Source organism: Trichosurus vulpecula, chromosome 4, assembly GCF_011100635.1.
Source record: "Trichosurus vulpecula isolate mTriVul1 chromosome 4, mTriVul1.pri, whole genome shotgun sequence".
NCBI classification, from domain to species: Eukaryota; Metazoa; Chordata; class Mammalia; order Diprotodontia; family Phalangeridae; genus Trichosurus; species Trichosurus vulpecula.
In genome coordinates this window covers 131,207,660-131,233,192 of record NC_050576.1, presented here as the reverse complement: position 1 = coordinate 131,233,192, position 25,533 = coordinate 131,207,660, and the positions used below count along the sequence as shown (strand labels likewise).

At 43.4% G+C, this 25,533-nt stretch overlaps 2 protein-coding genes across 2 annotated transcripts; both read left to right on the top strand.

Annotated features, from left to right (window-relative positions):
• Window positions 1-11,179: 11,179 nt before the first annotated feature.
• Window positions 11,180-13,777, top strand: LOC118845603 (left-right determination factor 2-like). The gene is made up of 4 exons (XM_036753582.1): window positions 11,180-11,432; window positions 12,241-12,484; window positions 12,823-13,065; window positions 13,414-13,777. Exons 1-4 carry the CDS (start codon window positions 11,180-11,182, stop codon window positions 13,775-13,777), a joined length of 1,104 nt encoding a protein of 367 aa, XP_036609477.1.
• Window positions 13,778-17,083: 3,306 nt separating this feature from the next.
• PYCR2 (pyrroline-5-carboxylate reductase 2) lies at window positions 17,084-24,488 on the top strand. The gene is made up of 7 exons (XM_036757065.1): window positions 17,084-17,156; window positions 17,527-17,597; window positions 21,888-22,067; window positions 22,237-22,458; window positions 23,166-23,258; window positions 23,666-23,829; window positions 24,210-24,488. The coding sequence occupies exons 1-7, from the start codon at window positions 17,090-17,092 to the stop codon at window positions 24,373-24,375; spliced, it is 963 nt and encodes a 320-aa protein (XP_036612960.1). The 5' UTR covers window positions 17,084-17,089; the 3' UTR covers window positions 24,376-24,488.
• Window positions 24,489-25,533: the final 1,045 nt, after the last annotated feature.

Here is a 25,533-nt window from a genome sequence, read left to right as displayed (position 1 = left end):
TGCTATATTACAGCAATGAACAGGAATAAATGGACATTGCTATTGGCTAGAAAACAACAAACCCAACAAAAAACTAAACAGAATGACTGCACTAAGGAGAAAATACTTGTTTCCGTCCATGTGCTTACAGAAATCCTGTGGCTACTGTACATGGCCATAGCCCAAGGGAAATAGAAGCATTGACTAAAAGTCTAGTTTGGTGCCCCTAGTCTATATGCAGGAAGGTCATGAAAACCTGGAGTGGCAACTTCCAAGCCCACACTGTCCTTGGAGTACAAACTTCTACTGAACTTCTCAATGATCCAAGGAAGGTTTGTTCCAGGCCACTATTGCTGGGTACCTTATAGGCATTCAATAAATACTGATTGGTTGATCGAGATTCTAGATAAAGAAATATATCTAGTTATGTGACACTGGGCAAATCTACTTTCAATACTCTCCAACATCCGGATACTCTCCATTTATTCCAATCCCACCAAGAAGCCTCCTCTGGCTCTCCCTCCCCACAGTGATCTTAAGAGATTTGAACTCTTATACCAATAAAGGTTTGTACCACATAATTGTTTGTTTAATTACTATTAGGTCCAATGCTGTGTCACATCCACTAGACTCTTTTCTCCAACTAGATCATAAGTTTCTCCAGGCCCAGGAGGGAGGGTCCTAAGTAAATATGAGGAATCATACAACGCTATATTCAATTCAACAAACATTACGAATATCCCTTCCACACCACAACTTTCTGCATAGAAGTTTCGATATATCATGGGTCAGCATAAGAAATTAAATGGGAATTTTTGGGGAGCTTTGTGGAAGCTGCAGAGGACACACAAAGGCCAGCAGACGGACGAAGAGCCTGTGACCCAATACTTAAAATTGAAATCTTACAATAAGTTGCTGTAAAGACCCCATAAAAGAAAAAGAAAAAATTCAGACTTCTTCTCTGGTAAGAAGGGAGGGCCAAAACTTTTAACATGAACTTTCCTGACCTTGGGGGGGGGGGCAGGGCACCCAGCCTCTAACCCCCTGCCATGTGGAAGGGACAACTGTAATTAAGTATTTATCATGTGCAAGGCACCATGTGAGGTGCTAAGAGTGCAAATGTGCCATTGACAAGAAAAGTCGTCTGAGGATTTGGAGGAGGTGTCTTAGACCTAGAGAGAGGGATGAAGTGGAAATCAAATAGAGCCTAGAAGAAGGGATGAGATGTCAACAGACAGAGGGTAGTGTGTGTGCACGCATGCATGCATGTGCGTGTGTGCGTGTGCGTGTGCGTGTGTGTGTGTGTGTGCGCGCGCGTGCATGCACTTCGAGCTGGGCAGAGTATTTCATGACAGTCACAGGTTACATAGCAGAAGCAGAATTACTGAGGTAGGAGAAGAAACCTTAGAGGCGATCTAGGCCAAGCAGCATAAGATCACAGCTCTCCTGGGTCCTCCCCCATAAGAGGCATGAATCACAACAGAGTGCAGCAGAAAGGGAGCAGAGACTGACTCCCAGGATAGGTCTGAGGGAGGTCAAAAGGTTACTGGTCCATGAGAAAAGGATCCCAGACAGATTGGAGGAAGAAATACAAAGACTGGAAACCTGGTTACTAAGGAGGCAGAAGGGAGGGGGGAAGGGAAACCTCTTTATCCTTTGTTGTTTTCCTGGATTAATGACAGCATCAGACTAAGTGGTTAATATAGCCCCATGAGGTCACAGAGCCCTTCCCACCTCAGTTCAGACACTGTCTGAGGCTCCTATGCAAACATTTGGAAGGTCTACAAACAACTGGCAGCACTTTCTCTGATTGCCCTCCTGTAACTCAGATAAATCTTTTGACTGTAGATGCGGTTTGGATCCTGGGTTTGTCTCTACGTAGGAACACTCTCTGTACTTCTGGGTCCCCAGTGTACGTGACAGACACATACATAGACAATCCTTCAGCATGGCCCTGTACTTGAAGGCTCTATGCGCCCTAAGGCTACAGGCCACATTCCCTAAGGTTTGGTCCAGGGTCCTCTCTGGCCCCTTTAACTCTTCTCAGAGTGAGCCTTAGACCAGAGACACTGCCAGAGGAGGAGTAGAGAGTGAGACTGGGAGAAAGAATGAGGGAGGGAGCTGGGTCCACTGTGAGAACGGAGGACTGGAGTTATGGATAATGATGAGAGAATGGGGCTAAGATTCAGATCGGGAACTAGGAGAGGAAGAGAAGCTAGTGATGATTTTAGCCAAAGAAAGAGACAGATCACTAGAGTTGCAAATAAACTAAAAATGGCTGTAAACATTAGCTGTTCAATAAAGGTTTTTTTGTGAGAATAGGATGTATAGAGGGGAAATCTAGGACTATAAACTAAAAACCGAAGGGGAAATACAATTACCAAAGAGGTTTTGACAGGATCTGAGTAAGCATGAAAGATGACAATGCTATTTTGTTTGAAGGCCTCCCTTGTTTTGTTCTCTCAGACCTCTATGCCATAGAAAGGTTTCCTGTAGAAGGTGAGATTTTAGGTGGGCCTTGAAGGAAGCCAGGAAAGCCAGGAAACAGAGATGAGGAAGAAAAGCATTCCAGGCATAGGGGATAGCGACTGAAAATGCCCAGAGTAAGGAGCTGGAAAGTCATGTTCTAGGAACAGCAAGGAGGCTGGTGTCTCTGGGTCACAGAGTACATGGAGAGGCAGAAGGTGTAAAAAGACTGCAGAGATATTTGTAGCAGCTCTTTTTGTGGTGGCTAAGAGTTGGAAACCAAAGCGATGCCCATTAATTGGGGAATGGCTAAACAAGTCGTGGTATATGATTGTAATGGAATATTATGGTGCTTTAAGAAATGACAAGGAGGATGATTTCAGAAAAAACCTGGAAGGACTTACATGAAGTGTTGTATAGTGAAATGAACAGAACCAGGAGAACATTGTACACAGTAACAGCAATACTCCTCGATGAAGAACTGTGAATGACTTAGCTATTCTCAGCAATACAATGACTGAAGACAATCCCAAAGGACTAATGATGAAGCATACTATCTGCCTCCAGAGAAAGAACTGATAATGTTTGACTTCAGACTGAAACATGCTATTTTTCACTTTTTTCATTCCTTTTTTCTTTTATTTTAATCTTTTTGTACAAAATGACTAATACAGAAATGTTTTACATAATTGCATATGTATAACTTATATCTGATTGCTTACCATCTCAGGGAAGGGGAAGGAGGGATAGACTTTAGAACTCAAAACTTTAAATAAAAATGTTTTAAAAAAAGACTACAAAGGTAGGGATGGGTGGGAGGGCGCAGGTTATTAAAGCGTTTTGAATACCAAACAGAGGATTTTATATTTGATCCTGGAGGTAATAGGCAACCCCTGGAGTTTATTGAGCAGGGGTTTGGCACGGTCAGACCTATGCTTTAGGAAGATCACTTTGACAGCTGAGTTAGGAAGGAACTAGAGACTTTTGGTAGGGAGACCACTTAGCAGACTATTTTAATAGTCCAGGCTTCAGGTGATGAAGGCCTGTACTAGGGTGGTAGCAGTATCAAAGAAAAGGAAGGGGTATATGTGAGAAATGTTATGAAGGTAAAATCAACAAGTCTTGGCAATTGATTGGATGTAGAGGGTGAGGGGGTCAAGAATAACACCTAGGTTGGGAGACTAGGGGAATGGTAATACCCTCAAGAGTAACAGGGAAGTTAGGAGAAGGGGAGGGTTTAGGGGGAAAAATAATGAGTCTAGTTTTGACATGTTGAGTTTAAGATGTCAATGGAATATCCAGTTTGAGATGTCCAGTAGGCAACTGGATATGCAAGACTGAAAGTCAGAGGAGAGGTTAGGGTTGGATAAGTGTGTTTGAGAATTATCAGCACAGAGATGATAAGCGAATCCATGATAGCTGAAGAGATCATCAAATGGGGCAGTATAGAGAGAGAAGAAAAGAGGGCCCAAAAGTGCCTACTGTTAGGCATGACCTGGATGAGGATCTAGCAAAGGAGACAAAAGGAGCAGCCAGATAAGGAGGAGAACTAGGAAAGAATGATGTCCTGGAAACCTGGAAAAAAGAGAATATCAAGGAGGAAAAGGTGATCAACAGAATCAAAACGTCAAAAACTACACTTACAGACATACCCAGCTTAAGGAACCTATAATTCAGTTGTTAAACAATACATATACAAATTAAAACACAGTATTGGGGCAATTCTGCAGGTAGAATCTCTTTTTTGAGCTAGTGAGAGTAAGGAGAACTTTGGGGGATAAACACACTCTGGCACACTCCAAAAAAAAAAAAAAACAACCAAATAAAGGGACTGGGCTGGAGTAGCCCTTTACAGATAGTGTAGAGTAGGGATGGGGAACCTGCAGCCTTGAGGCCACATGTGGCCCTCTAGGTCCTCAAGTGGGGCTCTTTGAATTCTAACTTCACAGAGGTGGCAGAACCCTAAATTTCCCTCTCTCTAGCCCCACTAAAATGTGGTAGAGCCAGGCCTCATCTTCCTCCATGACAGCCCTTAGATGTCACACTACTCTCAAAAGACACACAACGACAACCCCTGGTGTAGACAACCCCAAGACACAAGTATTTTAATTTCGGATGATAGATTTAGTTAGAAGTCCCTCAAATGTCACCTAACCTAATCCCCTCCATTTAAAGAAACTGAGACCCAGGGAGATTTTTATTCATCCACAGTCACACAGGCAAAGCCACTTAGAAGCTCAGGTTTTGTGATTTCACGTGTAGCAATCTTTCCACTGGACTATGCTGACTTGATGCAGTTGGAATTAAGAAAGGAAGGAAGGAAGAAAGCATGTATTAAGCACCTACTATGTGTCAGGCGTTGTGTTAAGTGCTTTACAGATAGGATCTCATTTAATCCTCACAACAACCCCGGGAGGTAAGCGCTATTTTATTTCACAGTTGAGGAAACTGAGGCAGATAGAAGTGAAGAGCCTTGTCCAGGGTCACACAGCTAGGAAGCATCGATGGCCAGGCTTGACCCAAGTTCTTCCTGACTCCATACCCAATGCTCTGTACAAGGTTTTTGAACAGAACTATGACATGAAGGTGGATAGACGGAGGCAGGGAGAAGACCTAACCCCACCTCCTCCAATAAACATAAGCACCTACATCTAGTTGAACACAATCAAAGAGAGAACCAGCTCCAATTATTTTTTTCATATTTTCATGGTCTTTAAGTTTCCCTCTTTCTAGCCCCACTAAAAAGTATTAGAGCCAGGCCTCATCTTCCTCCTTGACAGCCCCTTGATGTCAAAAGACATCCAACAACAATAACAACAGTCTCTGGCCTAACAATCCAGACAACTGGGTCCTTACTTTGACACCTCGACACATTAGGACTGCAACAGACTGAAGCTAACCCCAGACTCCTTTCCTTTGCAAGACAAAGAGAAGGGCACCTGGTACTTCCAGAAGGAATAATTAAATCCCTAGTAAAAGAGTTCCCAATCCACATTCTCTTTCTTCTGCTTTGACAGCTGACTTTAACCTGTTTATTTAGTTACTGTGATTCCTCAGCAAAGCCCATAAACCAGCCTGGAATCCACATTCAGGGAAAGGGGCCTGTATCTTTGGTAAGAATAATGGGTCTGGAGGATGTGCCTTCTGTCTGACCCTCCAACCCCAGGCACACACTCAACCCCCAGGATGTGGGGTTGTCATCACCCCATCTCTCCCGGATAATAAAAGACTTCTTCAATTGTCTTCAGACATTAACCTCATTAAGGAATGGTCCAGGTTTGAACTCTATACTGATAACACATGCAATGGAAAGCAGCACTAGAGTCTGACCCTAGATCTGGTTCATAATCCTGATTCTGCTCTTAACTAGCTGAGTGACCTTAGACAAATTATTCTTCTTATCCAGGCCTCAGTTTTCTTCATATTGGACGTTATCTCAACGGACCCTTCAAACCTTAACATTTTGCGACCCTTTGATTAGGCAACAGAGACCCATAAAGCTAATTCCAGCTCCAAGTTCCATGAATCCGTGATTCTCTCAGACTCACGTAGAAGACTCTCCTCAGATGGAAGTTTTCCCTCTCTAAGAGTTCACTTTAAATTCACCAAAAGAGTTCACTTTTATAGTCTGGTACTCATACTGAGGTAAGGAATCAAACTTTCTCTGTGTTTGTCTATCTCTGTCTATCTCTGTTTCTGTCTGTCTTACTCCTTGTCTCTGTCTGTTTCTCTGTCTCTCTCACTCTGTCTCTCTCCACAGCCAACCTTCCAGCTATTCTTTCTGTAACATGGGGAAGGCCTCTTCCAAAGGAATATTTTTTTTTTGCTTTTCTTTCTTTGTAAGTCTAGCAGAAAACACAGCCTTTGCCTTTTTCCTCTTCACATCAGAAAAACCTTAGAGAAAGTCTTCTTTGGTAACCAGCGCTAAACAATGCCCTAAAGGACCCATCTCCTTTCCTGAATATTCAGGAGACAGAAAAGGTTAAAAGTTGATAGGACTATTCCAACCCCAGTCAGACTCCTAAGCCCTAGAAAGAAATGTAGATTCTGAATCAACATAATAACAACTCACACTGATAGAACTGTCAGAGTGAAGTGGGTCATACAAATATCATCCCATTTTAAGGAAGAAGAAAGGGTGAGGTTAAGTGATTTGCCCTGGGGTTACACAGCTGTCTTGGGAGCCAGAATCAGAATTCTGGTCTTCTGACCTCCACTTGAGTGTGCCTTCCCACTCTACCCAACCAGGACTGTGTAGAAAAGGGGTTTCTTTACATTTCAACTCTCTCTGGGGACAGTTACCTGCTTCACGAAACTGATCCGCTTTCCCAACCTTAAGGAATCAGCATCTGTTATCTATAGCCTATCTGTCCTGTCTGGTACAGCAAATCTACTTGCTATCCTGGGCCAAGTGCCCATACATTTCTTCCTTGAGCATCAATCTAGGCATCTCATTCCTCTGCTCAAACCTTCCTATGGCTTCCTCGTGGCCTCCTAAGTAAAATTCAAACTACTCTGCCTGAAGTTCAATGGTCTACACAATCTGTTACCACTGTGCTTTTCTACCTTATCTCGTGGAACTGCTTTCCACAGACTGTTCTACTGCCTCTGCATTTATTATACTCTCCTCATAATCCACACTGTTCTTCTTTTATACCTTTGCTCACTACTTCTTATGTCTAGAATGCCTCCCCTAGCCTGCATTCTACAGTTGAATTCTCAGCCATCTTTTTGGAGGGGGGAAGGTAGGGCAATTGGGGTTAAGTGACTTGCCCAAGGTCACACAGCTAGTAAGTGTGTCAAGTGTCTGAGGTCACATTTGAACTCAGGTCCTCCTGACCCCAGGGCCTTTGCTCTACTCACTGCACCACCTAGCTGCCCCTCAGCCATCTTTTAAAGCCATTTAGAAAAGATGCATTACTCTTAGTCCTTTCCCTCCTCAGATAAAGAATCTGAGGCCCAGAAAGATAGAGACTTATCCAAGCTCACAGAGATAATAAGTTGATTATGTCTCAGATCTCACACAACACTTTTTTTACATCACTCTGATATATTTCTTATATGTTATATTATGGTTATTTTTATGTTTTATATGGGCACCTAAGAGATGCAATGTGTAGAGTGTTGAACTTGGAGTCAGGAAGACCCGAGTTCAAATCCTGTCTCAGACAATTAACTAGCTGTGGGACTGTGCGAGCCACTTAAATTCTCTTGGCCTTATTTTCCTCATCTGTAAAATGAGGATGATAATAGAACCTACCTCACAGGGTTGTTGTAAGAATCAGCCAAGATGACATACAGGAAGAACTTTGCAAACCTTAAAGTTTGCTAAAAGAAAAAAAAAGTGCTAGCTATTTTAATTACAGTTTTCTGTTGAACTGTAAGCTTCATGAGGATAGAGACCTCTTATCTAAATTTTGTATCTCCCCCACACCTAGGACCAGGCTTTGTACACAGCCCCTTGATCTGCTTCTATCAAACCGAATTGAACTGAAATAGAAGGCGAGGCTTGACCTGATATAAGAGAGGCTGCTGCTCCCACAGTCCCTGGCTTTACCCTCTTCTTAAGTTACCAAGCTCAAGAATGGGCTAAAACCAGGGAATGAGCCTGCAGATGTTAGTGTCTCCCCTCTGGCTCCTTGAGACTTTCTGAGAATTTCAGGGAATATTTTGGAGTTTTTGGTTGTTGTTGTTTGTATGGTTTTGGTGAGGAAACTATTAAGACAGGTGCAGAACAACAGCTGGGAACAAAGCCATGACCCCGACTCACTCTTCTAGGATTCACCCCTACCTGCTGGGCTTTCTCCCACCATGTGGCCTGGATTAACCAATTGACTATTTAATATTTATAAGACACCTGGGCTGGGGCAATTTTCAAAAGGCTGACAACCACAGATGAGGAATCAGCCTTAACAGGACACTCCTGCACCTTTTGGTATGACTTAAAGGTGCAAATGTTGGCACTGAGAGGCTCCCTTTCCTGATAATTACGTGCAAAGAAAGGAACTGAATACTCCCTTTGGAGAGGGCTAACCTTCAATACAAAGAAAATAGGAAGGTTAGCTGTTGGGAGAGAGAGAGAGAGAGAGAGAGAGAGAGAGGGAGGGAGGGAGAGAGGGAGAGAGAAACAGACTTGGAGTGAAACAAACATTAGGTTTTATGAGAACAGCTTTCTTTCTTCCTGTCTTTCACTAATGAAATAAGCTGAATAATATTCAGCCAGGACTGGGAGTGGGAAGGGTAGAGAAAAGGAAAAAGAAGTGAGTGTTTATGAAAATTTAAGTTTCTTTCTCCCTTTGTGTCCCATAGCCAGGAATTCTCTTCCTTCACACTATCTCTAAATCCCAAATCTATGGCCCCTACACATAGCCTGACCTTTTCAAAAATAGGTGGACCCTGGTTTCAGAGTGCTTCTCCCTCTCTATATTCCAGGCCCATGCCCACTTACACGCTCTTATTCTCTACTGTTATTTTCATAACATCACAGGATAACCCCCAAACCAATGACTATATTTCAACTCTCTTTAGGGAAAAAATTATCTGTTTATATAACTGATCTGCTTTCCCAGCCCTAAAGAATCAGCATCCGTATCTATACCTATTTAACATCTGACACTACCAAGTCCATGGGCTGTCCTGGGCCAAGACCACTGCCATACATATCTTCCTTATATGTAAATTAAGGCATCTTATTCCTTTGATCAAAACCCTTCTACAGTTTCCTGTTGCCTGCAGAATAAAATTCAAACTATTTATGACTATAATAATAATAATAATAGCTAGGAATTAAATAGTGTTTTAATGTTTTGCAAAGTTTTTTTACATATGTTATCTTTACTGATTCTCACAATAACCCTGTTAGGTAGGGGTTCTTATTATCTTCATTTTACAGATGAGGAAAATGTAGCTGAGTGGGATTAAGTGACTCGCCCAGGGTCACACAGTTACTGTGGAATTAAATTGAAGTCTTCCTAATGCCAAGTCCAACAGTCTATCCGCTGCATCATCTAGCAGCCACAATATCTAGAAATCCAAGAAGCTTAAATAGTCATGTGCCTGGAACATTTGAAGAGTGTGGAGGTAGAGGAATACATTGAACGACCTGTCTAAATCCTTCCATTCTCTAAATAGATTCTATAAAAGTGAGAGCCAAAAGAGGCTAGAGATGCTGCTATGAGCGAAAGTATTTCCACAGAACTCCCCCAAGGACTCAGTTTGCAAACACTTTTCTCAGGATTTCTACTGGCTCTATCACCAGATTTGGATGGAGTTGGCTGTGAAACACTGAGAATTTCTTAGCTTTCTGTTAAGGCTGTGCCAAGCCTGCCAAAGCCTACTTCTCAACATTTCAAAATTAAATTATTCTTCTCCAGTAAACCTTTTCCTTTCTATACATGTAGGTCCCTTAGTGTTTAAGAAACAAGATAAAGATTGGCTAGAACTATGAACAACTAGAATAATTTCTCTAGAGTCACGGGTCTTCAAGCTGGAAGGGACCATGGAGGACATTTACTCTTTCTCATTTTACAGAAGAGGAAACAGCCCAAGAAGGGTCATAGGATCTTGGATTTAGAAATGGAAGGCGTATTTGGGGGTATCTGAGTTCACCTGCCTCCCTCATTTTATTAATGAGGAAACTTGGACTCAGAGATGTTAGGTCACCCAACTAATAAATGTGTGAGGCAGGATTCAAATCTAATCCAGCACAAACTCCAGCCAGGACATCTATTATGCCGCATGGGACTGAGCCAAGGTCTTCTGGCAAGGGAGGGACAACTGGACTTAATAGAATTTCTAGGGCAGTATGACTGGGTCTGCCTCTGCTTTCCATTTCCCCAGGATTTCACTTCATTCCTTGTCAATGATCTGAGAGGTTCGATTAGCTTAGACTTGTTTCCTCAAGTGATTGACCCTGCCTAAAAAGAATCTTCTCTAAAATTGCTCCTAATGTGGCCCGGAGTTTGCTGCTATACGATTTTAATGTCGCTTTTGTTGTTTTTAATCTCTTTCTTCCTGCTTATTTAATATAAATACAAAAGAAATTTTAGGATGCTATTTTTATTTTGCCATCATAGGTATTTTATTGACCTTTCATTCGTACAAGCTCACAATTCACAGAGGTCACAATCTAGTAGAAGAGTCTTGCCTATGTCTCAGTTTCCTTGATTGTACAAGAGGAACATGAAAGGATTGCTAGGGTACTGTAGGATGGGAGAAACATAGAGTAGGGTATCAGACAGGAGCTAGCCCCAGGCATGCCAAAAACAATGAGAATTCAAATAAATGCCTACAAAATAGGAGCTATTTAGAAAGACTGAGTGTTCTGCAGCTGGGGAGACCCAAGAGATCTCTGTTGTACAGACTGTTCTTGGAAAAGGGGCCACCTAAAGACATTGTCTGCTGAATCAGGGGCTCAGAGACACAATGAGGTCCAATTCCTCACCTATGGTCAGTCTGAGACAGTCCTTTGTATATTCTTCCCAGGATATTAACTTGTCTGTCTAATGTGTTTCTAGCCCCAGGGAGTCTTAGGGGGTGTGACCCTCCTGTCTGCGCTCCTCCTGCTCTGGGGGAGCTTCCAGCTACCTATCTATATAAATAAGCCCCCAACCTCTGGCTCCCAATACAGGCAGCTGAGCCAGAAGCATCTTTCCAGGCAATAGCTTTTGGAAAGCTTCTGCCCCCGCCTTGCTTCAGCAGCTCTTTACCTAGTGCAGGAGGGTGTTCGGACAGCATGAGGTTCTATGCACTGACCTGGGCAACGTGGGCACTGCTCCTTGCCAGCATCAGAGCAATGCAGATGGAGAAGAAGATCCAGGAGAGCCTGCTGAGGCAGCTGCACCTCAACAAGATCCCTGTCCTGGAAAAGGCAGATGTGGAGCACCTGGTCATCCCGGATCATGTGAGGACCAAATATGTGTCCCTGATGAAGCGCAGCTCTGAGGAACCTTCGCCCCGGGGAAAGAGGCACAGCCAGACAATTGCAGGTAACAGCCCTCTCCAAAGCTTTGGCCTTGCTCCTTATGCAGGGGCTTTGACCCACCCTGACAACAGAGCTCGGGTTGGTGGATCTTTTTTTTTTTTTTTCAAACTCGACAGATACATCAGGTACAGTAACATATACCTCTGCTATTCAAGAGATGATTATTCAGGGGGAAGGATTTTAGCCTCTGTAAAATTGCTGCATTTTACTTTAGTTGTTTTCATTCCCATTAGTTGCTGGTAAAATACTTAAGAAATAAATCCATCTTCAGTCTCATGCAACAAAGGATTGCCCCTCTACTTAGGGGCAGGAAAAGGGGTGGGAGTCGGAGGTCAGGTAGTGACTGATAGCAGAAGTAGAGACAGAAGGCACCTTTACTCTAGCATTTCTAGGTCACAGTCCATTAGGAAAAAATAAAGAAAATCTCTGATGAGACATGGCATGGCTCCTACCTGGAGCATTTCATTACATGTGAACCATTTTCTCTTTCTCTGAGTAAAATTTTGTTACTCACTGGCACCTCCAAACAAGAGTAAAGATCAGGAAAAAAATAGCTAAGAAATCATTTTCTGAAGGAGAGTAGTGTGAAATAAAATGAGGTTATCAGTGGTTTAAAATTATTTAGGATCTCCCTATTCCTACCCTCACCACCTTGAAATTACTTTAAAAAAATAAATTTAATTAAGGCTATATTTTTATTTTAACTATTATAAATAGCTTCCTCCATGAATGCAAACTATGCCTCTTTCTAGACTTTGAGCCTTTTCCAAGGGAGGTGAAATCAAACTGACTATGGTATTTATGCTGCACAGAAATCATGGGCAGATTCTTCTCTGACGCCTCCAACCAGCGGCTGGTCTTCAGCATGAAGGACCGGCTTCCTCCTGCCAGTGAGCTGGTCCAGGCGGTGCTGAGGCTCTTCCAGAAGCCATCCCTGAAGGGAGCAATCAGGAGACAGTCTAAGAAGTTCCCCTTCCACTCCTATGCCAGTGTGACCATCTACTGGGTGCAGGTCAGAGAGGATGGCACCAACCGGACATATGTGATTGATTCCAGGTAGGAAAAGATCTAGGAAAAGAATACAGGTCCCACAATGCTCAGCTTCTGCCCAAGGAAGGTGAAGGGGAAGAGGGACTAATGTAAGAGGCATTATAAATATTAATGGGAGAGAAAGGGCCAGCTTCATCCCTGCAAAGAGCCCAGAAGCTCACTAACAGTATAAACTAGAGGGTTCGGGATTATTTGCTGAGTCCCTGAACTGTACAAACCTTCAAGTACCCTTCCCTGTCTCTAGCCTCCTCTGCACTTATTGGTCACCTCTGTCCCTTGTTGCTCAGGTGATTTAGATGCAGGGCTGGTCTCCCCTGGATGTTTTCTCATTGTCTTTCTCTTAGACGGGTATCTATTCATGAAACCGGCTGGATAACCTTTGATGTGAGCCAAGCTGTGAATTACTGGCAGCAGGAGGGCAAAGTGAACCAGCCCCTGGTCCTGGAGGTCTCTATCCACAGGGAGAACATAGGCCCAATGTCTTCCGATGCACACAAATTCATCCACTTCTCCTCCCAGAATCCTGCTGATGGAGAGTTGCATGCTCCCCAGCTGCAGCTGCACACACTGGACATGGAGGAATATGGGTATGAGCAAGGGAATGGGCTTGAGGGAACTTCTAGAGGGCACTCCTTCAGGAATGAACTTCATCCTTGTGACTGGGGCCTGTAACTATCTGTTAGGATTATCCTATATAAGAATGTAAATAACATCAGAGCAGGGGAAACCGAATCTCAAGTTCTAAAGGAATTGTCCAGGAGACTGTCTTGGTGCTATACTTTGTTGTTAAAGTTATATGTGGCTTGGGTGGAGGCGGGTGACTTTGGAGTGCATGACCTTCATTGGAGAATAAATGCCTAGCTTATCCTTCTGTCCCCTTCTCCTGATCTCAGTGCAGCGCTCTCATCTTGCTTTTTCTCCTTTGACTCACACAGTGCCCAGGGCAATTGCGACCCTGACATCCCATCGACGCAGGCTACCCGATGCTGCCGGCGTGAGACATACATTAACCTTCAGGACTTCAAGTGGACTGAGAACTGGATCTTGGACCCACCTGGCTTCAAAGCCTACGACTGTGTAGGGAGCTGCCAGCAACTGAAGAAGGAGCACCTGAACTTCTGGTCTTTCTCTGCACAAAGGAAATGCCACGTCACAAGCACCGCCCCTCTGCCTCTGATTGTTGCTGTTAGGGAAGGAGACAAGATCGTGACCAAGGTGGTCAATCTTTACAACATGAAGGTGACACAGTGTAGCTGTTCCTCAGAAGGAATGCCCATCATGAAGAAACTGAAGCCATAGACACAGAACCCTAGTGGCTTTCGAGTTAGACATATGTACAGAGGGATGCTGGAGGCTATGTAACCCAGGTACGGGGAGGTAGGAGTGGAAAGTAACTTTTTCTTTACCTGGTTAGCCAGTCCTATTTTTCCTAGGAAGTCAAGAGAATTCATCATGAGTTCAGGAGACAGGCTTCTTGCCTAAGCTTCTTTCATGTCCTTTTCTTTTTTTTTTTTCCTATTTCCAATAGTTGCTCTGAACTACCTATTTTCTAAGCACTTTCATGTACAATTATTGTCACTGTAAAGTCCTCAATGTTAGATGTAGAAAGGAGAAATTCTAGCCCACTCATTATAACTTCTACTGGGAATGGAAGATTGTCTGCTGCCTCATTCTTCCATTGGCACTGTTACACTCTGTGGTTCTCAGGCAAAGTCTTATTTTGGAAAGAACTATAGAACGATCTCATTTCTGATCATCAGAGTGTTACTGTGAAGCCTGGAGAGACAGATTTTTGTCTCTGGGTCCTGACCAGGAGAAAATGTGTGTTCCGTTGTGTCCCTTACATTGTAATAATGCCTAATCCAGCTAATAAATTTAAGGGAAAAAAAGGATGCGTTTTCATTCTGTATCTTTGCTCAATTAAATTCAACAAATATTTGTTAAATATGCCTGTATACAAGTCAATATACTCAGGTACCTAAAACCCTGATACCCTGCAAGAAGGAGGGAAGGAGGGGGTAAGAGAGGCATTATGGGAGGAGGGGAAGGTCTATGGGTATAGGGATGAGAAATAGAGGCACTAGTAATGTAGCAAATAAGCTATTGTTGGAAATCTGTAACTGGATTTCTCATCCTTGCTTTGTGACTCAGTAGCTATGTTACACTGGGTTAACATTTCTAGGATTTAGTTTCCTTGTGTGTAAAATTAGGCCAGTTACCACTTATGGAAATCAATAATTTCCTCAGGCCTCAGTTCCCTCATCTGAAATATGAGAATAGATTAAATGATCTCTAAGATCTCTTTCATTTCCACCCTTACTAATAAAAGGCACTTAATTGATGTTTTAATTCATTATCCTATGAATAGTTAAGTGTATAATTAACATTATATTAAAGCTGAAGAATTCAGTTTTAACAGGAGAGAAACTGAAATGGAATACAGATTAGTTAAACAGAGATGCAGCTTTAGTTTATGTCTCAGGGTCTTCAATAATGAAGGTAGAAAAACTTATGACTCTACCCAAGGTCCTTGGTAATCATTCACAATCCTATTGATTTACAGTTTACAAGGTGTTTTTTCCTCCATGACTCTGGAAGGCTGGAAATGCAACTATTTTTCTGAGATGAGGAACTGAGGATCAGAGGGTTCAAATGACCTGTTTAAGGTCATATAACTTTACTGTCACTGCTGGGGCTAAAATTCATATTTTCTGATTCCAAATGCAATTTACTTTCCATTACCTTATTCTTAGACGTTGAAGAAAGTGTTGTTTCCTCTATGAACCTGGGACTGTGATCTCTCTCTGTTCCTCTCTCTCTGTTGAACAGTACAAGAAAGCTTGTTTTTTTGTCCCTTGGGAGGAGACTTGCTAAGTGTGAGAGTGGATAAATGGATCACAAACAATTAGATGTGCAAGTAACCTCACAGTAAGAGAGGGGTGTGTGTGTGTGTGTGTGTGTGTGTATGTGTGTGTGTGTGTGTGTGAAGAGAAAGGGGGAAAAATAGTTGGAAAAAATCCAAGTAACACCACAGCATTACTGAAATCCTTAGACCAAAGAGTAATCAAGATATTTTACACTTTCTTGCTCAGTTCATATCAGGGAGCTATTTTCTAAGGAAAACTTCAGTGATTTGCAAGACTCAACAGTCTACAGACCCTTATGCCCTATCAATGAAGTTATCTTGTATTATGTTATAAAACATTTATAGCTGCACAGTTGTAGCTAATAAGTTGATATTCATATGTTTATAAAACATTTTATATACACTATCCAATTGAGCCTCATGGTGACAATACTATATGTGGTAATTATATGGTCAAATAGCTAACAAGTGTCAGAGAAGGATTGAACCCTGTGCTTTCTGATTCCAAGTCCAACACTCTATTGATTACACCGAATTGCTTTTCAGTAACAAAAATGAGCTTTAAAAGCCAGACAAACTTATCTGGTCCAATATTGTAGCAGCCGCCATTTGGTTTGGGGTCTTGGACGGGAATTCAAATCCTAGCTCTGCCAGTTACTGTCTGACCTTGGCCAAGTAATTTCACCCCTCCAGACCTCGGTTTCCTCATCTGTAAGACAAAGGGAGTCGGACTAGATGGCCTCAAAGGTCGTCCACGGTCTGAGAATAACCAAGCGCGCCTCACCTAGCGGAGTGAGGAGGGCTTGAAAAGCTGCTTCTGGGTCACCTCTGCCTCGGAAGGGCTCGCTGTCTCCTGCTCTAAATAAGATTAAACAGGCCGGCCCTGGGCGTTGACGTGCAGCCTCGGGGGTAGGGCCAGAGGCGGGGCGGAAGTGTTCGGATGATGGTTTGAGGCCATCTGCATCCCTACGGTGTGTAAGGATCCCTTGGGAGTTTTGGAATGTTCCCGCTTGCATCACAGGTTTTGGGAGGCTCGCAGGTAGTTACGTTTTGAGAGCTGCAGGGGTTGGAGAGGCCCTAGCAGGCCAGGTTCTCGGACGCACATCCCTGCATCCCCCGCCACAGCAGGGGCGCCAGGACTGGAGGGAGCGTGCGGGGCGGCGCCGCGCATCTGTAGGGAGAGCGGTCCTTTCGCAGCAGGTAACTGCGGGCGGGGATTCGAAGCTCTATCGAGTTCCTGCTGGCTGCTCTGGCCCTTGCAGCTTCCATTGCCCGGCCCCTGAAGCTCCGAGTGCAGCTGCAGCCGGGCGGAGACCTGCATCAGGAGCGGGGCGGGCTCGCGGGGAGGATGGAGGTTGCCTAAGCCTGATGGGTCAAGCCCCGTCTTCCTTCCTCTACGTTGCCCAGTTAGTTCCCAGATTCCCCTTTTCCGCAAGTGGGCCTTTGCCACTCTGCAGAAGGGTCTGGAGTTGGGCAAGGGAGGGTCAGAGCCGGGGAGGATTGAAACCACCAGTTACCCAATCTGGGCGAGCCTGAGCTAACTAGCTGCAGGAATGCAGACCGCGGAAGGCAGCCCTCTTCTCTGAGAGCACAGCTCTGGGAGGGCCTCCTCTGGAGGTGGTAGCAACCCGGGGCTGCTCTCTCCTTTTCTTTTCTCGGTCACATTTCTGATCTTCTTACAGCTGCACCTCAGGGCTTCCCTTCGAGCCTGTTCCGGCTGTTGGTGGGATAACGCCTCCAGGACTATGAGCGTGGGCTTCATTGGGGCCGGCCAGTTGGCCCTTGCCCTTGCCAGGGGCTTCTCTGCAGCAGGTAGGAGAGAGGGATTCTTGAGGATGGAGGGGTTCTGAGTTAGTGAGAAGTTACACTCAGTTACCCTAAGCCCTTCTGTGCGTTGGGGAGATGAGAAGCCTCAGACGCTTACTAGCTCTATGACCCTGGGCAAGTCATTTATGGGGTCACAACTGATCGACACAACTGAACAACAACAAATCCCAAATAACTGAGAAGCCCAGGGTGAAGGCCGGGAAGTGATGATGCCAGGAATAGGAATGGCTCCAGTACAATGAGGGTCTGGGGTGTGAGGTCCAGAAACATTTGTCATTGACTTGTAGGGTTCAGAACTACCCCACCCCCTGTCACAGCCCAAGGCTTTGAACTGAAAGAGCTGTGTCTTCTCTAGGCATCGTGGCTTCCCACAAGATAATGGCTAGCACTCCAAATATGGACCTGCCCACAGTTTCTGCACTCAGGGTAGGTGTGAATAGTGGGGAGAAGGTACGGTGGGTAAATCTGTCCCCCCCAAACGAAGTTGCTTGATTCCAGGATGGCTCGTAGGTAAGCCAAGTTTCAGGTTTGGCCCAGTTTCACAGTCTTAGGACAGAACCCTGGCAGGGGTTGGTAAACTGGCACACCTGGCCTGTTGCAGTATGTTATGGAAGGAGTATCTCAAGAGCAGTGTCGCACAGTTGATAGAGAACGGGTCTTGGAATATCATCTAACATTTATAGAGCATTTTCACATATTACCTCATTTGATCCTTACAACAACTCTATGAGGTAGGGTGCTGTGAGCATTAGATGAGCAAAGTGAGGCTGAGAGGACCTGCCTGAGGCAGCATTCAGATTCTGATCCTCCTGACTTCAAGTCCAAAACTATACACTGTGCATCCTAGCTTCCAGGAGGACCAGAATCCTGCCTCGGAAATGTACTGGCTATGTGACCCTGGGCAAGTCACTTAATGCCTAGTCTCTAGTTACATCTAACTCAATAGAAATGGGGCCACACTAAGCCCTACCTTACATCAAACCTGAATTTGTTTCTTGGCAGTTCCTGGGCATTGCTTCTAGTTCTGCCCTCTGAAGCCAGCCAGCAGCACATACTTAATGCCTATAGTTTTTCCTCTCAGCAATTAAAATTCTACAAGCATTAAGTGCCTACTGTGTGCTGGATGCTAGGGACATAAACTCTTTTCAATGCAAAAATTCCTTAGTTCCTCCAAGGGCTAGAGGCCTTCCCATTCTGGTCCTGACCATCCTCTGAATGCTGTAAAATTTATCAATAAATGCCCTTCCTAAAATATGGTACTTGGACTGATACCCAATACTCCAGATATGGTCTGGAAAGGGAAGAGGACACTGGGACTGTCACCTTTCTAGTCCTGGAAACTCTAACTTTCTAAATGTTGCCTAAGATCAGGTTAGTTTTTTTCTTATCTTTTTTATTGATACCTTTTGTTTTTTTACGATACCTTTATTTCTAAATATATCCTTTCCTTCTTCACTACTCATAGAATAAGAAAGATTTTAAAAGAAAAAGTTCAGCAAAACAAACACATCAACCAAGCAGACAATAGATACTTTATTTCACACACGTGATCTCCTGCCTCTTAAAACAAGGGGGTACACACATCTCTCTTATCAGATTGGCCAACATGACAAAACAGGAAAATGATAAATTCTGGAGAAGATGTGGGAAAAGTGGAACATTTACATTGTTGATGGAGTTGTGAACTGATCCAGCCATTCTGGAGAGCAATTTGGAACTATGCCCAAACGGCTATAAAAATGTACATACCCTTTGACCCAGTAATACTGCTTCTAGGGCTGTATCCCAAAGAGATCACACAAGTGGGAAATGGACCAGTATGTACAAAAATATTTATAGCAGCTCTTTTTGTGGTGGCAAGGAATGGGAAATCAAGGGGATGCCCATCAATTGGAGAATGGCTAAACAAATTGTGGTGTATACATATGTAATGGAATACTAGTGTGCTATAAGAAATGAGGAGCAGACGGACTTCATTATAACCTGGAAAGACATACATGAACTGATACTGAGTGAGGGGAGCAGAACCAGGAGGTCATTATACACAATTATGGACACATGGTATCTGTAAGGACTAACTGTGACAGACTTGGCTCTTCTTATCAATGCAAGGTTCAAAGACAGCTCCAAAAGACTCATCATGGAAAAAGCTATGCACATCCAGAAAAAGGTATATGTAGAACCTATATTGGATTCCATGCCATCTTGGGGGGCAAGGGAGGAGGAGAGGGAGAGAGAGAAAATTTGGAACTCAAAAACTTGTGGAACTGAGTGATGTAAACTAAAAATAAAAAATAAATTTAAAAACATATGAAAAAGAAGGGGGTACGTTTTCTCAGCTTTTCTACAGGGCCAAGTTTGGTCACCATGATTTTACAGCATCCAGTTCTGTTTTGGCTGGTGTTGCTTTTCTTTCCATTTGCATTGCTGTAGTCACTGTGTATATTGTTTTCTTGATTCTGCTTACTTTTCCTTCAGTCAGTTTGTCTTCCTTTGCTTCTCTGAATTCTTCATGTGCAGTTGTCTCTCATGGCACTAATATTCCATGAGGCTCAGAGGCAGCTAGGTGGTACAATGGATTGAGCACTCTGCTTGCAATCAGAAAGATCTGGATTCAAATGTGGCCTCAGATACTAGCTGTGTGACCCTGAGCCACTTAACTTCATCTCTGTCTGCCCCACCTCCTAATAGCACCCACCTCCTAGGGTTGTTGTAAGGACAAAATGAGATAATATTTGCAAAGTGCTTTGCAAACCTTAAAACTCTATATAAATGCTATTATTTTTTAACTAGTTTGTTTAGCCAATCCACAGTCAATGGGCATCCATTTACTTTGTTTCTATTTTTTTGTTCCCACAAAAAAGGGCTGCTATGAATTATTTGGTGCCATATTATTTCTTTTTGGCTGCTATTATCACACTGTAAACTCATAGAGAGCTTGTAGTCTACTAAAATTCCCAGATCTTTTTGCAAGCCAATGGCTGTCAGGCCATATGTCTTGTATTTGTGAAATTAATTTTTTGAACCCATATATAAGAATTTGCATTTAAGCCTATAAAATTTCCTCTTCTTAGATTTGATACATATGTCAATAACCTTTAGGATCCTATGACGTTCAGTGGATTAGTTATTCCTCTCAGATTTATGTTGTCTGCAAATTTAGCGAGCATGCCATCTATATCTTAATCTAATTCGGTCAGTCAATTAACTAGCATTTATTTAAGGTCATTCTATATGCCAGGTACTGTGCTAGCCTGAAGTTACAAAGAAAGGCAAAAAGAAACAGTGCCTGAGTAGTCTCAGAGAGAAGGCACTAAGATTAAGGAAAAGTAGGAATTGCTTTTTGCAGAAGATGGAATTTTAGCTGGACTTAAGGGAAGCCAGGAGGCAGAGGTGAGGAGATAAGGTATTTCAGGCATAGGAGACAGGCACTGGAAATGCTCAGAGTCAGGAGTCATGCTTCAGTCAGTACCACTGGATTGATGAACTTGTGAAACAGCAAAGGGCTAAGCACAGACCCTAGAGCCACTCCACTAAAGCCTTCCTTTCAAGTTAACATCGAATAATGTCATTTGGCCCCAGATCTAGTGCTCTGTCCACTATGCTACACTGCCTCAAGTCTGGTTAGGGTTTCTAGCATAGGGAATGGTCTTTGTTCCCAGCTCAAAATTCCTAGTAGAGGCCTTCAAGCAAACTCCAAACCCCAATATTGAAAGCATCGTGGGCCTAATGGACAAGTGACCTAGTACTATAATGCTATTACCAGCTTTGCCTTTAACTAACTGAGTGTTAGGGCATGTCCTGGGCCATTGCTGTGTCCAGGCTTCCATCCATTCAACCAATACTAATAACTTATCATGGTTTGGAAATGCTCTTGGGTTCTTGCTAGCAGAGCACAAGCCCTGTCTGGTCCAACAAAGCTAGAAAGGTTTTGAGCATGTCCTGGGGATAAATTACATCTGCCATCTAAATATCACCTTGGCTAAGTAAGTAGAGACTGATCACCAGCATATTGACCAATAGTTGAGCAATTCTTTGGCCATGGTGAGCCATGAAACTATGTGTAGATACTAGGTGCGGGGGAAAGACACACACACACACACACACACACACACACACACACACAAAAATAGCACATCCTTGTCCTCAAGGAGCTTACAGTCTTAAGGAGAACAGAATAAGTAAGCAAATGTGCAACTTGGGACATTAAGTGGATAAGAAGAATATAAAGTGTTGTGTTAATGAGAAAACACATATAAAATGCTTTGCAAACCTTAAAGCACAATATAAGTGATAGTTATTGTGACACTGATGATGGTGCCTCAGATTACCAACCATGTTTCACATAGTCAAGACTTTACCTGGCAAGTATTTTTGCCATTCCTGGCTCATGATAGGATCCTAGTGTAGAGAGTCTTATTTTCCAAGGAGTAGAACAGAAAGACAGTTGTCTTCCCCTAGGAAGGAGACCTCTAACATCTCTTCCCTCCTCTTCTTCTTCAGCTGGTCCCTTTTTCCAGCCCATTACCAGCAACAGGGATTTTGGAGGAATGAGAGGTCATTATAAAAAGATAAGGATACTAAATTTGTTTTCTGCTGATTAGAAAGAGGCTAGGCTAGTGACCTAACTGTCCCTTTGGGAAAGTCCAGAGTCTGGGTAGGCCATTCTAGCTCCTGAACCTAATTCTCAGTCCCTGAACATGTTACTTCCTGCAGAAGATGGGTGTGAAGCTGACCCACCACAACAAGGAAACAGTGCAGCACAGTGATGTGCTCTTCCTGACTGTCAAACCTCACATTATTCCCTTCATCCTGGATGAGATTGGGTCTGATATCAAGGACAGACACATCGTGGTCTCCTGTGCTGCTGGTGTCACTATCAGTTCCATTGAGAAGGTACCACAACTCTCCTTCTAACCCCTGAATAGGAAAAGGTCAGGATCTCAAGGTGCTGGGGTAGATGTGCTCAGTGACTAGTAGGGAGAGGAGTTTGGAGTGGCAAGTGGGGATGGGGAGAGGCAGCAGGGAATCAGAACTTGGAATTTAACTCTATTTCTCTCCTCAGAAATTGACAGCATTCCAGCCAGCCCCCAAGATCATTCGATGTATGACCAACACCCCTGTATTGGTCCAGGAAGGAGCCACAGTATATGCCACTGGTACCCATGCCCTGGTGAAGGATGGGAAACTCCTAGAACAGCTAATGAGCAGTGTGGGCTTCTGCGTAGAAGTGGAAGAAGACCTGATAGATGCTGTCACAGGACTCAGCGGCAGTGGCCCTGCCTATGTGAGAGCTGGAACTGGGGTGGGGCAAGGGAAATGAGAGGGTTCCTGATGAGCTCACTTCTTCCTTTAAGAACTCTTTGGAATGGGAGAAATCTTGGGGTCTGTGGGCAAGGCAGGTGTATACTAATTTGGGACTTTGGAGATCAGTTGCTCAATAAACATTTATTAAGTACCTATAAGCACTGGGTATACAAATACAAAAAAGACAGTCCCTGCCATTAAAGAGCTTACCATCTTATGGGGGAAGACTGTACACCAAAGGAAGCTAAAAAGAAGGAAGGGATAGGCTTGGTAAAGTTACCTGGGGTCACAATGGAAATGTCAGAAATCCCAAAATAATACAACCAGGTGAGAAAGGAGTAGATTTTCTCAGCTGAGCTCCAATAAGAGGGACAGAAGGTGGTGATGAGGTAGAGTCCCAAGGCTGGTGGGATCTTAGAGGATGATCTGGTTTTCCCAATATTCAGCTACTTGGGGTATGGTGGAAAGGCAGGGAGTAAGGCTAAGTTGTAGTCACTGGCCTTCAGTAGTCTTTCCTGGATGGATCCTTGGCCAGCACTCCCTGCTGTGGGCAGACCTAACAGGTGACATGTTAGATCCCTGGGATTATTTCCAATAACTTCAGGGAATAGACAGTTCCCTTAAGAGGGACATCAACATACCCCCTCCCATCCTTTTCCACATGCAGCTTATTGTTTTTGTCTGCGGGCATTTATGGCCTTGGATGCTCTAGCAGATGGTGGGGTGAAGATGGGCCTCCCAAGAAGACTGGCAGTCCGCCTGGGTGCACAGGCCTTACTGGTCAGTATCCCTGCCTCTCTCCTGCCTTTTGTTTGCATGATATATTACAGGGTTCCTCTTGTGCTACTTGGTGTGGTATTTAGATGAATATCTTGCAGTGAGCATGGTAAAGGGAGGTAGATGGGGAGGTCTTGGGGAAATAGAGCTCTTGGCTCTAATACAGGGGATCATAACTTGTCATGGATTCCTTTGGCAGTCTGGTGAACCTCTGGACCCCTTCTTAGAATAATGGTTAAATTCATAAAATGAAATACCTGGGATTACAAAAGAAACCAATGATATTGAGAATAATTATCAAAATGTTTTTAAGAAACAAGTTAAGAAACCTTGTCCTGAAGGTTTTGTTCAGGAAGACAGTCTCTCTGTCAGTGACTATATTCCTTTCTGATTCTTTTTGCTCCTGTAAGGGAGCCGCTAAGATGCTCTTGAACTCAGAGCAGCATCCAGGACAGCTCAAGGACAGCGTTTGCACCCCTGGGGGAGCCACCATTCATGCTTTGCACTTCCTGGAAAGTGGTGGTTTTCGATCTTTACTCATCAATGCTGTTGAGGCCTCCTGCATCCGGACTAGGTAGGTTCAACTCTCCCTCCTTCTCTCCTGGTCACTCCACTCCCAGAACAGGCACCCTGGCCCAGGCCTGCCCCTCCTCATCAGTAACCTTCCTGTTGCCTGCATGTTTTTTTTTTAGTTCTGCTTGTTTGTGCATTTGCTATATATTGATTACAGAGATAATCCCTTATCATCTCCTTTGAGATGGGACAGATGAGACAAGCAGAATGAATGAATTAGACAAACACATTTTGTTCTTTTTGTAGCTGGGGGTAGAGGAACAATTTTGGATGTCTCAAGTCCCATGGACTGAGCCAGGCTCCATGACAGTTTCCCTGACCTCTCCTTCAGTGACAATTCTAATACTACCGCTGCCTGACCCCCTCATATCCTCTTTGCAGGGAACTGCAGTTCATGGCTGATCAAGAGAAGATCTCCCCAGCTGCCATCAAGAAAACCCTCCTAAATAAGGTGAAACTGGAGTTGCCTACTCTTTCTGCACACTCACTTTCCAGCGGAGTCAAGCAGTTTAATTGTACCCAGGCCCCTGGGGTCAAGAAGGACTGAGATGGATTTACCTCCCTTTTACCTAGTCTGAAACCCATCCCCCTTCCCTGCCCTCAGGAGCTCCTAGCCAGCTCTGGTCCCTAGTACTCAGGGAGAGGAGTCTCTGCAGCAGTCTTATCCCCTGTAATAAAACTACTTTAAATCTCTTTACATCAGTGTAGAAATGGACCTAGGTGCATTGATTTAACTAGATTTAAAGTAATCTTTTCTCACTTATGGATGGAAGGCAGAAAAGCTAGGAGTAGTTTTTAGTGCAATGACAGTGAAGAAACACTATAATCACTTGAGTTTGAATGAAAGATATCAAATTGTACTTGTGGGTTTTTTAAAAAATTAATGCTTTATAGATATGATTATCTTTTTAAATAATTTTAGTAGCATTAGGTTATAACATGGGTTCTTGCTAATTTTGTTTCAATAAAATTATATTTTTTATTTTTAAAGAAGATGAGTTGAAAAACATGCTAATACCTTTTCCATTAACCATGTCTAAAACTGAAGCCAGCTATTCAGACCACATGGGCACCAGCCCTGTTTATCTTCATAGTGGAGAAAGTCCATGAGAAGGGAAATTATAGCCTCAAGGGCTGAATTTACAAACATAATCAAAAGATGATAACTATAGCATAGTTCCTGACTAGTATTCAGGCTTTTGGTCCCCCAGCTGCCTTCAGCTGCAGGACTAGGTGTTCTGGAGGAAGGGATCTAGAATCAGGGGTTAGGTTCACATTCCATTTGTATTTACCACGAAAATAATTTAAGTCTTGGATATCTCATCTTTAAAAGGATGTGTCAGACTTAGGATGCAGTTAGTACCTGTTTATATTATTTCTTCCCTCATAGCTAGCAGAATACATGCATGCACAGTGCCAGAATGTAAATTCTGACTGCCCGATAGAAGAATAACAGGCCTTTTTCTATATTTTAGGGCAATCCCAACTCAGGATGTCTGTGTCTCTCAGATTTATGGTCTCCATATGTGTTTAACCATACCATGAGAAAAGAATTTTCTTAATTGAATAGCTTGCAAACACAAGAAGATAAGAGAGTTGACAAAGTGTCAATAGAAAATACAACCCAGGATATCTGAGTTTCCTTTACCATTAACATGCCATAACATAGAATATGTTTATAAAATATTAAGAAAAGTCCCACTAT